The sequence below is a fragment of the Acanthisitta chloris genome, unplaced genomic scaffold, assembly GCF_000695815.1.
Source record: "Acanthisitta chloris isolate BGI_N310 unplaced genomic scaffold, ASM69581v1 scaffold1269, whole genome shotgun sequence".
Taxonomy (NCBI): Eukaryota; Metazoa; Chordata; class Aves; order Passeriformes; family Acanthisittidae; genus Acanthisitta; species Acanthisitta chloris.
This window is the reverse complement of record NW_008690650.1, coordinates 58,628-74,491: the sequence shown is the minus strand read 5'-3', so window position 1 is coordinate 74,491 and position 15,864 is coordinate 58,628. Positions and strand designations below refer to the sequence as shown.

General features: G+C 37.8%; 1 protein-coding gene across 1 annotated transcript in view; it reads right to left on the bottom strand.

Annotated features, from left to right (window-relative positions):
* LOC103809065 (receptor-type tyrosine-protein phosphatase kappa-like) overlaps window positions 1-15,864 on the bottom strand; it is a gene marked incomplete at its 5' end in the record, with an annotated part of 94,635 nt that overhangs the window by 78,534 nt on the left and 237 nt on the right. The window contains 4 exon segments of the mRNA XM_009081878.1: window positions 1,480-1,585; window positions 4,503-4,704; window positions 6,056-6,165; window positions 15,809-15,864. The exon segment at window positions 15,809-15,864 is cut by the window's right edge and continues 25 nt beyond it. Of these exon segments, the coding sequence (XP_009080126.1) occupies window positions 1,480-1,585; window positions 4,503-4,704; window positions 6,056-6,165; window positions 15,809-15,864 (474 nt within the window).

The following is a 15,864-nucleotide window of genomic DNA, read 5'->3' as shown; positions in this document are numbered from 1 at the left end:
CTCTGGGCAAGAATATGCATCAGCTCCCTTGGGTGACTAGACACAAGACTGAAAGGATGTGGCACGGATTAGATGAAAGAGAGCACATTTCCCAAACACACACTGCTTTGATTGTGGCCAGCAGCACAACACCTGGAAGCCTTTAAAAGCACCTACAAGAGTGTATAGTGAGTTTAAGCACCTGCATAACTTGGGAGCATTTTCAGATCACAAGTATGGTTTTTACTGTATTAATTTAAAAATACCCCTATTTTAAGAATCCAAGTCTCATGATGAGAGCAGTCCTCTTCCCCAAAGATTCTAGGTTTGCTCAGGGGCAATCTTTCAGAAATTAGTGATACATGGGATTACAATTTTAAATATAACACATCAAAGACTCCTATAAAAGGAACGAATCTGGGTTACCTTCTATGGAAGCATATAAATAAATAACTCAATCATATCAGTCATGAGGGTGCTATATGACAAGCATATAAAAATGTTTATAGGTATGTGACTCATTCCCATATCTATGTAAAGCATAGTTTCATCTTAATGGAAACAGACTTAAGAAACAGTTAATTTTCATCTACTTTTAGGGCTTGAGCACATGACTTGACATCAGCTGAGCCACGGTAACTGACTTAATGAAACCCAGAATGAAATGCATTAGCCCACATTTCTCTAAAATGTCACAAGGGTAAGAGCATGAAAACCTTCTGATGCTCACCAGCTAATTAACCCCCAATTAGTCAATCCTGCCCCTGAATATTGCTGATGCAGCCGCATCGGTAAAGCACAAATGGAATCAAACAATATCACAAAATTTTTACACTAACAAGTAGAAGTAAAGAGCAGGATGTGGACTAATCTTTGCAAACAGAATTAAATTATCTCTCAATAGAGAGCAGAAAGGGACAGACCCCTCAAAGTTAACATAAATGAAACATTTTAATATGATTATGGGACACGCCAAATAAAATTTAATAGCTTGCTACATGATTCCTAGTAAGAAACACTCTCAGAAGAAAAAGGTCAAACAGTTTGTATTCATGACTATTATTCTCCCATTTCCCCTGAGCTTCCAATTTTCCAATCATACATAAATGCTATAGACTAGCTGATTTGAAGCACTGGAGAGGAAGTGTTATTTTCACATCTACTTTCTGACAAACACCTTTCAACCTCATATTTCAGAGACACTGTGAGAAAGTAAAATGAAATTATAATGGCTAAAAGGTGGTCCTGGGGACCCCAAATCAAACAGGACAGACAGCTGAATGATTCAGGTCATGATTATCTTTAAAAAACACCACCAAGAGCTTTTTCTTTTTAATTACACATGTATTGGCAAGCTCAGTACAGATAAGAAAAACAACAGTAATGTTAAATGAGTATTACTTGGAAATTAACAGCTCTATGTACTATAAGATAGCAAATATTCAACTAAAAAAACCCACCAAAACTCTTCTTTATTTTTATTTTTGAATTTTTTTTTACCTGATAGGTGCTCCTTTAGCTTGTGCTGGTCTCAAGAGTACAGTTATTGTAGTAGCAGTTTCATTGAGAGATGCATCAACTCCTTCGTAGTCCGGTAAAGTGGGAGCTGATTAATGTTGAGCGGGAAGGAATACAACAAGAAACAAATTAGTAAAAACATTTTGAATTTTCATGAGATATTGGCTGTTTGCAATATAGTACAAAGTCACAAACTTCATCACCCATGTAAAGTATTTTTTAGTGATATTTTCAGTCAGGCACAATTTTTTACTGCAGCATGAATGGGACTTCACCAGGAATTGATAACCCTATCCCTAACCACTCCCACTCAAATCATGACACCTATCAAGGTGAATAGGTTTATTCAAGAAGGACAGAAATAGAGGGAGGACGTGACTACCAAGAAACCCCAAAACAACAAAACCCCATTTTGGCTGCACTCTTTCTACCCTACAAATAGCTACAGTCGCCATGTCAAAGACCTCACCTCTACTATCTCTCTTTTTCCTCCTTCAACAATTAAAGAATCTTTTGCATTTCCTCTTGAATATCACGGGAGACAACGTCAATACCAACCAGACTGCAGGAAAATTGGGCTTGCATAGACATACATCTGTGGACTAGAAGTGCATGGGGGGAATCTATTCCCATGCCCATTTCTAACAATGGATGGCCAAGTTGCTCATTAATCAGCTTCTGAACCACTGTAGTTTTCCAGAGGATATTATGAAAACAGAAAATCAAAGTGAAAACTAGAAGCAGTTCAGGAACTGATTCACTAATGGACTGTCAGGCTGACAAGCCTCATAGCAGCAATATTTCTTGTAGGCTGGATGGCTAGTGTTGGTGATTGCTTCAGCCATCCAGCTTTAATCTGCTGCCTATTACAGTCCTTACTGGTATTACTGCTGCTTTCAGCCCTAGTACAAGGAAAGAAACAGGATTTTCTGTGATTCATAAAATAATAGATTTCTATTAATTATTTTTCACAAGTTTGAAAACTATCTGCATGGGGTTTTTTTAATATGTGGTTGTACCATTATAAAATCATTAATGATGCCTGTACATTTTAAAATGAACTTTCACAAAAAGATATTTCCTAGCAGGATGTCAATCATTTAAGTCACAACACTTTTACAATAATATATCAATAGATAGAAGAGCACTGAAAGAATAAAAGCTTTGCTTCATTAGTCCCAGATCCTAGATGAACACAAAAACTGCTCTTTTTAGGAAATATTATTTTATAGAAAATACTGCTCATTTAATGTTAATTTAAAAATTACTGTTTACACCATGTTCACTAGAATCACGGCAACCACTTGTAAGCTTGGTTTAAAGGAATAATTTCACTCCTCATTAAACTAAAGCTAGCATTTTCTAAAATATGTGCACTGCTTCATATAAAGGACCAGCTATGCAGAGCAAAACTAGACAACACTTCAGCACAAAGCAAGATGGAAAAAAACCAGGCTGAAATTCACATACAAAGGCTGTTACAGCTTGCCTTTAAGCTTTCCTAGTATTAATCATGCTTTGCCAACCAACAGATCCATACTGTATCTAGAAAGTGTGCTATACTGGATTCTGGACAAAATTCTAAAAACTTCTGGGTGGAAAAAGAGGGCATATCTAAAGAAGCCTGACCTTGCTGTAGATGTAAATAATCCAAACAAGCTGAGGCATTTATTTCTCAAAATACTGATATTTCTGTGGGACAGACATGCTAGCAAGATATGCTTTCCCTTCTTTCCCTTCTACTACGAGGTTAGAAGACAAGTATGTAAGAACTACAACACCATTATGCCTAAAAATCTATGAACTAGAATTTGTTGTGAAGAAGCACAAGGACCTTAAAACAATCTCAGTAAAATATCAGACATCAAAACAACGTAATAGCTCCATAAACAGAACAAAACACATCATTTGGGTTTTTTAGGTGGGTTAGTTTGGTTCTTTTGAAGCGACTGGGGTATGAGGAGTGCTAGTGCTTATATGCTGGATTGGAATTCAACAAACTGTTCCAGTTAAATGACAACTCCAGCATTTCAGTTGCTACATAATTCAAGGAGCTCTGCCTTGAATTTTCTCACATTTTGATTTATGTGCGTGTTTTTGGGAACTGGGTGAGGAGACTACGTGAGTAGTTTCCCATAAAAATCATAAGTGCATTCCGATACATTATTAACTTCCCTTTACAGGATAATTTAAGTTTCATTATGGCAGATAATAAAGAAAATAGCCTGCTTTGTGCTGTTCAAATTTCTAAATGACTGACTTCTTTGATCTCTGCCAAGCTCTGAAGTCACAGTATCACAAAATCAACAGTCTCTCTAAATATAGCACTGACTTATCTTCTGCTATCAACTGCATAAACCGCTATTTTCTTTTGTGAGAATAACACTGAAACTTAACAAAATAAAAAAATACTAAAGCATTCCATTTGACATTACTGTCTGCTAGAGTTTGCAATGCATGATTAAGACAAATAATGTCAATCTTGGTTCCCTGCAGTAAGTGAAAAAAGGCACAAGGAAGCAGACCTATATGAATCTGGCAAAAGAAATTCACATTTTGTCCCAACTGTCCTGATTCTGTTATAGCTGTCTGCTGCTAAGTGGTGTCATTGTCAGTCAGTTAATTTTCTGCATCTGACATTACTAATCTGCAAAAAAAATACAGTACTTAGTGACCTATGGAGTCCTGAAAGGGTTAATTAGCTAAGGTTTATACAGCATTTCAAAATCTTTAGATGAAAGCACTAGATTATACAAAATCAAACAGTTAACAACTAAAGGTGTGCAATTTCCACCTCATGCAAGCATTTATCCCTAAACTTATGCTACTTTGTGGCAAATTCACTCAAACCATTTTCAGTTAATAACGGTTTCACAACATGATAGGAATTTTGGGGTGGTTTTCTTTAGCATTTCATAGTTTTTCAAGTCTTACAGAAATATCCAAAATACCTTTCCCTCCCTCCCCTTCCCTGTTTTATTCTTTATGTTGTGGCTTGGTTTTACCTGAGATGTTGGTTGTTACGTTGATTGTAGTTGCTGGTCCAAACCCTTTGACAGTGCTTGCACGTATAAAGAACTGGTAAGTAGTACCAGGATGCAAGTGTGAGAAGACATGGTGTGTGCTGTTCCACAGCTTAGACACAGTCTGTGGAGGTCCTGCAACTGGAACTGCAGGATCAAATGACTGTATACTGCTATAGCTGACCTGTGAAAACAATTATTTTTGTAACAATTGTTAAAGATTTTGGCACAAGGAGATTAGGTTTGCTTGACTGGAAAGGAAACAAATGGCACAAGCTACCCTTCTATCTTGGGGATACCACAGAATCATAGAATCATTTAGGCTGGAAAAGGTGTGTAAGTTCATTGATTCCAACCATTAACCCAACACTGTCAAGTCCGCCACTAAACCAATGAGTGCTTGATGTGTATTGCTGTAGAGTCTGCTTCACTTGAAAGGCTATGTAGGTGTCCTTCATCACTCTTTCTCTGCGATTTTAGTTCATGTATGGAAAATTTCACTGTTACGTTAAAGTTTGGACCCCCTTACCATCCTCCCCATCTCCAACACACTGTATTTTTCACTTCATGTGATACTTTTCCCTCTCCCCTTCTAATAATCATATTCAAATACTATCCAAGCCAAGCTAATATTTTCAAAGCCAGCCATGATATCTTAATGTGCCACAGTTTTGCCTGGGATGGACGTAATTTTATTCATTACGGCCCCTACAGTGCTGTGCTTTGCATTTTTTATTAAAATACAAAAGTTCACACTTTTCCCCTTTTGATTCTAACCCCATTCCACTGCAGGGAAGTGGGAGAATGGCTGAGTAGGGTTGATCTGCCCACAGGGGTTAACTCACATAATTTAAAGAATTTTGCTAGCATTAAATAAATAAACAAATAAATAGCCAGGTATTTTTTAAAAGGGGTTTTATTTGGTTAATTGGTTTGCCTTACTAAAATTCACAAGTACACAAAATTACATCCTCTGTTCCTTTAAAAAAGGAGTGCTGGAGATGGTGGTGTTTGTTGCTCAAATCAGCTTGTGTTACCTGCTAAGCTCCTGTGGAGGTCCCCAGAAGGCTCATATATTAAATACACTTTTAAAAATATAGAGAGAGGATTCCTGGAAAGGTGATATCTAAAGATCTAACAAAGCTGATAAAACATTGCTCCAAATTTAAAAACCATCTTGCTTTTCATGCATCTTTCTCTTCCAAGAAAGAAAATTTCACATATCATAGCTGTCATGGCTTTGGAATGGCGTACAGAAACAATACAAGATTTTTAAAACTAGCACCTCCCATGTAGATTGTAGTATTTTTGCACTCACATGCCAAATCCACTTGACAAGCCTGGAAAACTAACAACATATATACCATAATTGCAAATTTTGAATATCTAATCAGTACACAAAATCCTGTATTCTGTAAATAAAAGCAGCATATCATTGAATAGCTGCCTACAGAGCATAAACACCCACCGTCAGCCACCCCTCTTGATGCACCTCCCTAACCCCTTTCTGTGCTTGTTAGCTGTTAAATAATTACCTCATACTGAGTAATGATACCATTTGGATCCACAGGCTCCTTCCAGTTGAGGAAGATCTTATCTTCAAAAGGAGTTCCTTTCACTGATTTAGCAGGTATAGGGCCTGGAACTACAAACAAAATAAAACTTTTAAAAGTGGGAAACTCAAGAGACAGAAAAACTAAAGAGATGACAGAACACCCTATTAAAACCAAAAGTGAGCATGGGTCTATTCTTATTAATATTCATTTGCATGCAAAAGGCAGTGTTAGAGAGTATGAAAAAGCACTTCAAAGTGTATTTTGTCATTCGCAATGCAGAGAGCATGAAGTTGAAACGTTAATGTTATCCCCACATACGGTTTTCAAAACTTCATGCAAAGTCAAATTGTCTCGTAGTATAGCCAGGGGAAACAGTTCGAGCTAGATTACAACTTCAGGGAACATCACTGAACTCTGTAATAAGCGTATCTTAGGACAAGGACTACATGGTTTTAAAATTCTTTTTAAAAGAAAAATCAAAGGCAAGGAAGAACCTCTGTTACACAGCTTCATCCAAAGGAGAGAAATTCTTACAAAATAGTTCTCAGTCAGACCTTCTTATGTGGTTTTTTTTTAAAAGATTCTTATGGTTATCTTAAAAGAAATCCTCATTTAAAGAGAGGGCTGGGCACAGGGCAAACATGCCAGCTCAGCAGCCAATTCTTTCAGCCGCTGACCTCCTCATGCTGCAGAAGGATCAAGACTGCTTACTTCAAATCTTTCCAATAAGAGATGTTTTCAAAGCTTTGAACTGAACCACACTAAGACAACTCTACTTCTTATTTTAAACAGAACCAATATCCCTGGCGTAATAACAAGTCTGAAATGTCACCTCAGGTCCCTTTGCCAGAGTGATTCACAGTACCTGGTAATCCCATCAACACCAGGCAGAGCACTTATCTCCCATTACAGCTTAATAAGGTATTTTTTGCTTACACATATGGTTCCTTTTTAACCACAGCAGCTCACCCAGACTTGCAAACATATATGCTGAAAGAAGGGGATAAGGACAAGACTGTGCCTGAAGCAACTCTGAACCCGAAGAAACTCTGAACCCAAAAAACACCCTTGCCCCTCAAAGACATGAAGTTGTCCAAATCTGCAATCTTTCAACCTAAAATGTTACTTCTATTTAATATATTGACATATATTTCTCCCCCTTTCTGATCAACCTGTTTTCTTCAATGCAACTTTCAGTGAGCCTCGTGCATGACATTTCTTGGGTATTTATTATCAAAGCAGACTGAAGTTTTACAAAGAGTAAAAATAAATTAAAACCCACTGGATGAAAGGAAGTGCCAGGCATTGTGCTAGCAGCAGGAAGCAGTGAGTGGCCTGTCCCAACAGTAGGACATATTTCACTCTACATGCAAGCTATAAATGATGATCTGACCTTTGGTACAAACAACAGAATTTGGCACATTAATAATAAGTTCACGGAGTCCAAAAGTAAACAGATGAGATATTCACACAGCCTGTTCATCTATCTGTCAAACGAAGACTTAGGAGGCACTAACTAATAGGTTGGTGCTTTGCTTTAGTGTCCCAATACAGACTGAGCAGTGGATGAAGGCAGACATGTCATGACAGCCCCTCTGTGCTGTTTGTGTCATTAAGAGACTTGCTGTAGGCAACACATCGTTTTTCATGGGAATGCTCTGCTGTTTTTCTTTACATCTCAAAAGATGATGCACATAACATTTTCCCTGGAAGATGCATGCACAGGTCCGTGTGTGTCTGTATGTATCTCTGCTTCTGGGAAAGAACACAGGCACGCACCAGGGCATGCACACAGAATACGAAATTTGACATTAAAGCACATCAAAATATGAAAGGTAAAAAGAAAACAGACATGATTGCTCAAAAACGTGAAAATATTTTTTGCATGGTGCTTTTAAGGAACATGTTTTGCATTCAAGGTCACTTGGTCTGTTCAACTTTGAGAAGAGAAGACTGAGGGAAGACCTCATCACTGCATGCAACTTCCTCATGTGGGGAAGCAGAGGGGCAGGCACTCATCTCTTCTTTCTGGCAACAAGTGTCAGGACCCAAGGAAACATCTTGAAGCTGTGTCAGAGGAGGTTCAGGTTAGATACTAAATGGTTCTTCACCCAGAAGGTGGTTGGACACTGGAACAGGCTTCTCAGGGTAGTGGACACAGCACCAAGCTTGACGTGCATGAGCACCTCCAGAAGCCCCATCACTCTGGAGACTGCACAGGACAATGTGTACAGGACAGTCCTGCACAGGACAGCACCAAGAATCAACACCTCTTTGCTGCTTTCTCAGATCCCATTCTTCTTCCTACATGGACTTGCATTTTTCCCCTTGGACTTACAGTTTACACTAAATCAAAGCACTCTGGGCTATTACAAGTATCTATTAAGGTGAAGTATGTTACTTAACATTCACTGTCATTGGCCAGGTATCTGAATAATTCAAATAGTATAAGTAGCTGCTACAGGAGTTGGTCTTGGACCTTTTACCCTCCACACCCTCTCTTTAAAAATATTATGGCCCCATTGATTTTCTTTCCATCTGCTGACCTTGTGAAATGTTACCCCCCACCATCTCTCAGTGACAACAACAGTAAACACACTTTCTTTCCCATGTCTTATTCTATGCTAAACTTCCAACAAGTCAGGATTTACACGTATCTGAAGAAGTGAAATAACTTTGGTGGGTTTAACTGTAGGCATTTCAGAAAAGATTTTGGACTTAAGAAAAAAAAAAGAAAAAATTTCCCATAAAAAGTATACAAACATAAATTGCACATATATATAAAAGTAGCATAAAACAAATTCAAAGGGAATTTCAGCAAGGTTTTATAGTGCAAGATCACAAGCTCTTCTTTCACAATTTACATGCATCTCCAGAGCCCTTTTAATGAAGTTATATATTCATATAGTGAATAGTTGATAATCTTTTCTTCTATATGCATGTGGGGTGGTGGACTTTTATATATATTATGCATAATAAAAGTACAAGCCATCAATCTGACATCAAACCAATTCATTTTAAAGCAATATATTTGCATTAAATTATGCAACAGTCACAAATAAATTGTTATTCACAAATAGTGTCACCTAAACATCGTTCTACACTAACTTAATGGGAAATTTATATTACAAAACATTACTTCTGGAAGAACAATGTATTAACTGACACCAACCACTATAAAAATGAATTTATATTGCTTCAGTTTTCCTGCCACAAAATAATGAAAGTGCATGTAAACAGAGTATGTTTATTATTATTATACTCCATGAAAGCCATGCAGAGTATTTCTATGCTCTGTGGTAAACATTATGTGCAGACATATGCATGGTTATATTGGGGAAAATTCCTTTGTTGTACTCAAAAAGGACACTGTATGAGCAGCAAACTTACAGCCTTTCTCTGAAGGTAGATGTTCATTTTTAGGAGACAGTAACAGTCAAACTCTCCTATTGTTTAAATGTTATGAGCAATTACAATGGTCCATCTTTCCACTGGCTTTTCCTGAGGGATTTTCCATATTTACTTTATGCCTTATTATAACTCAAGACTAAGGTTTAAGTAGAAGCAAATTTTTTATATTGAAAAAGGAAAAAAACACCCAGAATTGCTATTACTAGCCTTTACCATAAGAGCATTTACATCACAGGTGGTGGCAAAAAATTATTTCTTTGGAAATTGCTCAAGCTGGACTATTTGCAGTGAAGAAAAAAATGGTTTTGAGTGCTATTAAGAAGAAACCTGGTTTTATATTAACACATGTTGCACCTGGCATTCCTTTTCCAACCTGAGTGTCCCTGGAACTGTAGGTGCAAACCTGGTGCTGAGCCTGAGGTCCCATGGGTGGCTCAGATTACAAATGGTGTGAGGGCAGCAATGTTGGTGCCCTGCCATGATCCCCTTGGCATGACTTTTCCAGCCCCAGTGTCCCTGGAGCTTTCTGGCTCTCTGAACACTAACCCTTACTGTAATGGAAGTCTGGCACTGAGATGCTTCCAGGGATGCTCTTTCTACCACTTCCCTGGCCAGTTTGTTCCAATATCCAAATCCACAAGTTCGTTTTTTCCCCCTGAATTCAGAGGCTTGGGTACCTAACACAGTGTTTTGTTTAAAGCCCTTTTACACGAAGTGCTGACTTCAGTACTCTTCATTTCCGGGATCTGGAAATGTTTCTCCATTTCGGGGTGAAATAACCTCACATACCTTACAACTATTTAAAAGTATGCAATTCAATATTCAGAGATTGCACGGCTTAGGAATACAGTAAGTTGTGGGGCCAGGTGTAAGCCCTCATTCCACTGCAAAATCTGCTGAAATAGCCACTAATTCTGGTCTATTTGCAAGCATCATTATGTCAAACACACCATCTCAACAACGAACTTCATATGCAGTATCACTTTTCCAGCTATAAAGCTTCTAATTTAGGTACCTAAAGGAAATGAAAGCAGGAAGCGGTTTGAGCCAGGGTAAATAATTCTGGGTTTCAGGGCAAATTTTTTCTTAGCTATTAATATAAAACCTAGTTTGCATTTCTAGTCGCTGCAATAAGACAAAACAGCTTATTTCATTTGTCATTTGTTCAGTGTAAGCTTAAAATAAATCTGTGCTAATAACTTAAATATTTTTCTTACTTCCTCACAAATCAACTATTTTGATGTCTCATAAAAAGTGCTCACATGTTCTTCTGCAACCACTTTTTCTCTCTTGATGATATGCCAAAAGCAAAACTCACTTGCCATTTGAAAAAAAAAAGAATGGATGTTCTTTTCACAAGATGAAGGACAAATAAGTTATCCCAGACTCCTTTTATCCATGGTAGTAAGACGATTATACTCAGTTTCAGTTCACTGTTTCTACAGACTTAAAATATTCCTCCCTTATTTGACTATCTTGACAGTAAATTTTGTCACTGATCATAACATGTAGGTCACTAGTCTCTCTTTTAAATCAAGGACTGAGATCAATACCTTTAGCAGTGACATTTATGGAAATCTTCACATTGAAGCTTTTATGTCTTAATTATGGGGTACACATTATTAACTGCAACCATTTGCCAATTCTTCCCCCATTAGGATTAGCAAATCTGTTTCACTTGACATCCATGCATGTGTCACTCAGCGATGTGAGTTACACATTTTTTGAGACAGTTTGCCATTTCAAGCAATCGCTGGGGCCCTCCTTTGCTGCAACAAAGTCCATCTCCTCACGTGGGAGCCCAGGTGGGCTATTTTCATGAATTTTCAAGCGTTACTAGTAGATTTTTATGTCTATGTTCTTTCCAAAGCTCCTTGAAGCACTGTTTGTTTGTTTACTTTGACAGAAGTATATTTTCTTCCTTTTCTTCCCCCATCAATATTTTCCTGGGGTGCCAGAACAACTGGAAAAGTAGGAACAAAAAAGATGCCACTCACTGCAAAGGACCAGGGGTAGGGGGTGGATTTTGGTTTCTTTTGTAAAGGCAACTGACTACTATCAGTCACAGAAAAATACTCAATGTCAACTATTTCCACGAAATCCTCCCTCTTGAAGTTGATGAAAGATATTTCCTCTTCCCCATTCCTCCCTCAGCAGCCAGATGGGCAGAAAAATGAAGAAAAAATAATAATAGCAATTATAAAAGGATTAGAATATGCAAAACAAATTATGTGCATTGAAATTGCTCACCACTCACAGACCAATGCCCAGGCAGTTTCTGAACCTGGTCAGCTTTCTCCCCAGGTGATCTACTGAGCATGACATTACATGGCATGGAATATCCCTATGGTCAGTTTGGGTCAGATGTCTTGGCTGCATTCCCTCCCAGCTTCTTGTGCGTCTCTAGCCTCCTCGCCGGCAGGGCATGAGAAGCTGAAAAACCCTTGACTTAGTATAAATACTACTTAGGAAGAACTCAAACATCAGTGTGCTATCAGTATTATTCCTATCCAAATCCAAAATAGCACCAGCTACTAGGAAAAAAATTAACTCTATGCCAGCTGAAACCTGGACACACATTTAGACAGTATACAAAGTATTTCACCTTTTAATTTTTGGTCCTCTAATTATAACATTTCCCCCTTCCTCTGCTGTTCCCCAGCATGGCAGGTCTGTTGGAGCTTTTGCAGGAGTATGAGTAATGGCTGAACAGTTGATGTCTTAACCCTTCATCATAGCTCGAGATATCTCTGCATGGAGCTGAATGAGCCACAGTCTCTGAAAGTTCAGTGGACCTCATTTGTGTCCAATGAGCATGTCCTTTGGCTCAGACCAAAGGCTGTTATACTTTAAGCCTCCAAATGGGTACTTGTCCTATTCCAAGTGAAGTTTTTCAATTAGTTGTTTGCCTACTGTTAGATGACACGCTCCCTTACTGCTTATAAAATCACCATTGAACACTCCGAGTTTCACAATTTGCTTTCTCAATAGCTGTTCTCTCAGAGCTAGTGTCACTACTCCTGTTAATCCACTGCCTTTTACACCTGTTTCCAATCAAAAATTAAGGAAGCATTTATATGCTTTAATCCCATTCATCCACTGCTTTTACAATGGGCCCCTCTGAGTTGGCAGCACACAGGTCAACAGGCAGCTCCAAAAACATGTGCATGCTGCTAAGTGATAAATTCACTGTTGGTTCTTGTACTTTGCTTCAAAATGCCAAACATCATCTCTGCCTAGCATGCAAGCAGCCCCAGGTTGTGTGAGCCTCCCTCTACTTGCTTTATCAAATTCTTCAAACATTGTCCATCTTCTATAAAGGCCAGAGAAGCAGCGAGTCCCTGTCGTGGCACAGATAATGCTGAGTGCCTGGGTACTCAGAATAGCTTTCTTCCCAACCTGAGGAACAGTGTGGTCTTTCCCCGAAGTGAAAGATGGTGTTTCACTCTTAAAACACTCACAAATTTGCCCGTTTTCATCCTTTTGCACAACTTGTTTAACAGTGTCTCACTCAAGGGCTCACTCAGGATTCTGGCTGGCTTGATCATTTCTAGAAGACCCCTAACCCAGCTGCACAGCCTTACATTAATGTGAACCTTTTTGAAAGACAACCAGAGATCCTCCCTGCCTCACAGCAGAACCTCACAGAAGTCCAAACTCCTCTGTTTTTAGGGAATCCCAGAAATTCAGAAATGTGAAAGGCTTCTGGCAGAAGGGAGAAGGTGAGATGATAAATGTAGAGAGATGAAGAGTAAGAGTAAAACAAAACAACTAAAGAGAAGAAAGGGACAACTAGGAAGCATGGGGAAGTATGATAAAGCAACAGATGATGGGGGAAAAACTGTAGAAAGGGAGACAAGAAAACACGGGATAAGCATCTCTAACTCCAACAGTCTGTGAAGTTTTTGCTTGATTAGCAGCGTCTTGTCAAAAAGAATGGCATTGGACAGATTCCTGCACTACAGAAATGCTAACAAAAGTTAAATATCAGTAGTTGTCATCTAGAGTATTTGAAGTTCCTATGTATGAAAAGACACAATGTAAGTGCACAGTTTCAGATAATCAGGGGATATTTCTAATTAATGCTATTTGCAAAACTGTAGGACAATACTCTATTTCCTCTATTGTCCTTCTCCTAAATCAATCACTGATAATGACTCCACGATGTGATTAACATCATGCTTAGTCTACAAAACCTACAAAAATCATGAAGACAATAAAGCTACATCTGACCATATGTGAAATGTGGGGCAGAGAATCACATATGTAACAGCAGCTCTCATCTTCTTAGTCTGAGTCCTGCTTTAGGTTGCAAACTGTGTTTTAATATAGTTTCAGACAGATACTTGCAACTGAATTAGCATTGTACACATAAGCAGTCAATAAAAGAACTTAGTTTACTATTTGTATGAGAGCTCAAGGAAAGATGCAAGTGTGAAGCTCTCAGTATTGCATGTCGCCTGCACACCCTGTACTTTGAAATATATGGCAAAATGGACATAGACGTTCAAGCCAATCAATAACACACTATTAAAATCTGCATTCTATTCCCAACAGTTTCACCAAGTAAAGCTCACAAGAGGCTATTTTCAGGTCACAAGCATTATTACCACCAGTGCATCTTATTATAGGTACCTTTTAAAATGCATTAATCCCTCCGTGAAAACAACATCTGCTTGAAATATTTTACCTTAGCAACTTCTGTTCACTGGGCAGGCTTCATCCACACTTCTATACGACTGGTACCTGTGACACCAAAGCTGATTCTAAACAAGTTAACTGACAGCACACTGGTGTGCTAACTTGAGACCAAAACCTGCCTTGTGTGCGTCATCTTCCAAGAATAATCCACAACAAAACCAGAAGACAAAATATATGTGCTTGACTCTGCTCCTGGCAAGCTCCACTACAGTGACCAGCCACCACCTCTGCATGTCTAATTAGATTAAAATGATCAGAAAACACAACCTTTCTAGAAAACTCAGTTAAAAAGAAAAAGAAATCCATTTTCCATGGGCTTAACAAAATTACTACTACTTTCTTTTTTAACCTCAAGGAAAATAGCAACCCTACATATCTATACTGTAAACACAGACACAGAATTAATTCATCAGGGATTATATTTATAATTAACCTTTTAAAAATTAACATTTGAATTACATGAAATATTCTAATTCTGTACTTGTCAATAATCTTCATGTGATGCATCTATGTCTCTGTGGTTTTCTACAGCTTCTCATATTCTGCCTATTTAATAAATTGTTCTCGCTTCTTTATTGCAACAGTAAACATATTCTTCTATTTCTTGTAAAATTGAATATCTATGGAAAATGAGTGTTACCAGATTCTAACCTTGACTGCTATCCATATATAAAGCTATATTTCCCATTTCTTTGCTTTACAGACAAGCAAACATGCTAGGTTTTTCAATTTTACCTTTTTATGTATCTACAGTCTTACATTAGTCCAAATATTCTTTTTTTGTTACCTATGGCAATATCTATTTTCATTCTGCTGTTATCAATACCTTCACAAAATCTAAATATATGAAAAGGAAACTAAAATTGCTCTTTGCTATCACATTTTAAATATTAGTAGGGAAAAATATGAATTTTAGTTTAGCCTCTTTGATACCAATATTCATAGCCAAATCACTGAAAGTATCACCATTAACAGATCTATATCTATTCTTTATTTCTTCCTAGCTAAGGTAAGTTCAGCTGTCTTGTCAACGAAACAAAAAAAAGCATTTTAAAGAGGAATCACAGGATATCTAGAGTTGGAAGGAACCCATAAGGATCATCAAGTCTAATTCCCTGGTTATCAAAATAATACTTCAATTTGATGGGTGGCTTTCAAATAGTTAACAGATACTATATTCCACAACCTAAATTATTATCCAAATATATTTGCTGAAGAAGTTTTAAATCTTGGATAAAGTCTTTAAGTACTGAACTTGATATTTAACATAATTTAGAGAATTAATTTTTAAATACTACACCTAATACTGGGAAGAAGTCTAACACCACCATGTGTCTCCATCACCTGCATTAATGCATTTTTTGAATGACTGGGAAGCTGCTCTCTGCTTCTGGAGAGAGAGAGAGATCCAGTTTGACTTGTGCTGCATGGACAGCTTTATCTATATATGCAGAGTGACAGCTATAATACTTTTATAGCTACCATTCTGGGGCTAATTAATACATTAATAGAAGAGAACTTTCATCCTTTGGGACACATATTGTAAGACATAAAGTCATTTCCTTCCACATGTCTAGACTGGACTTGGATGTAAATTTCCATAGGAGCATTTACACATACCATCTTCATCTGTCTGGATAATGGTCTCCTCGCTCTCCTTCCTCCCTTCTGGGTTG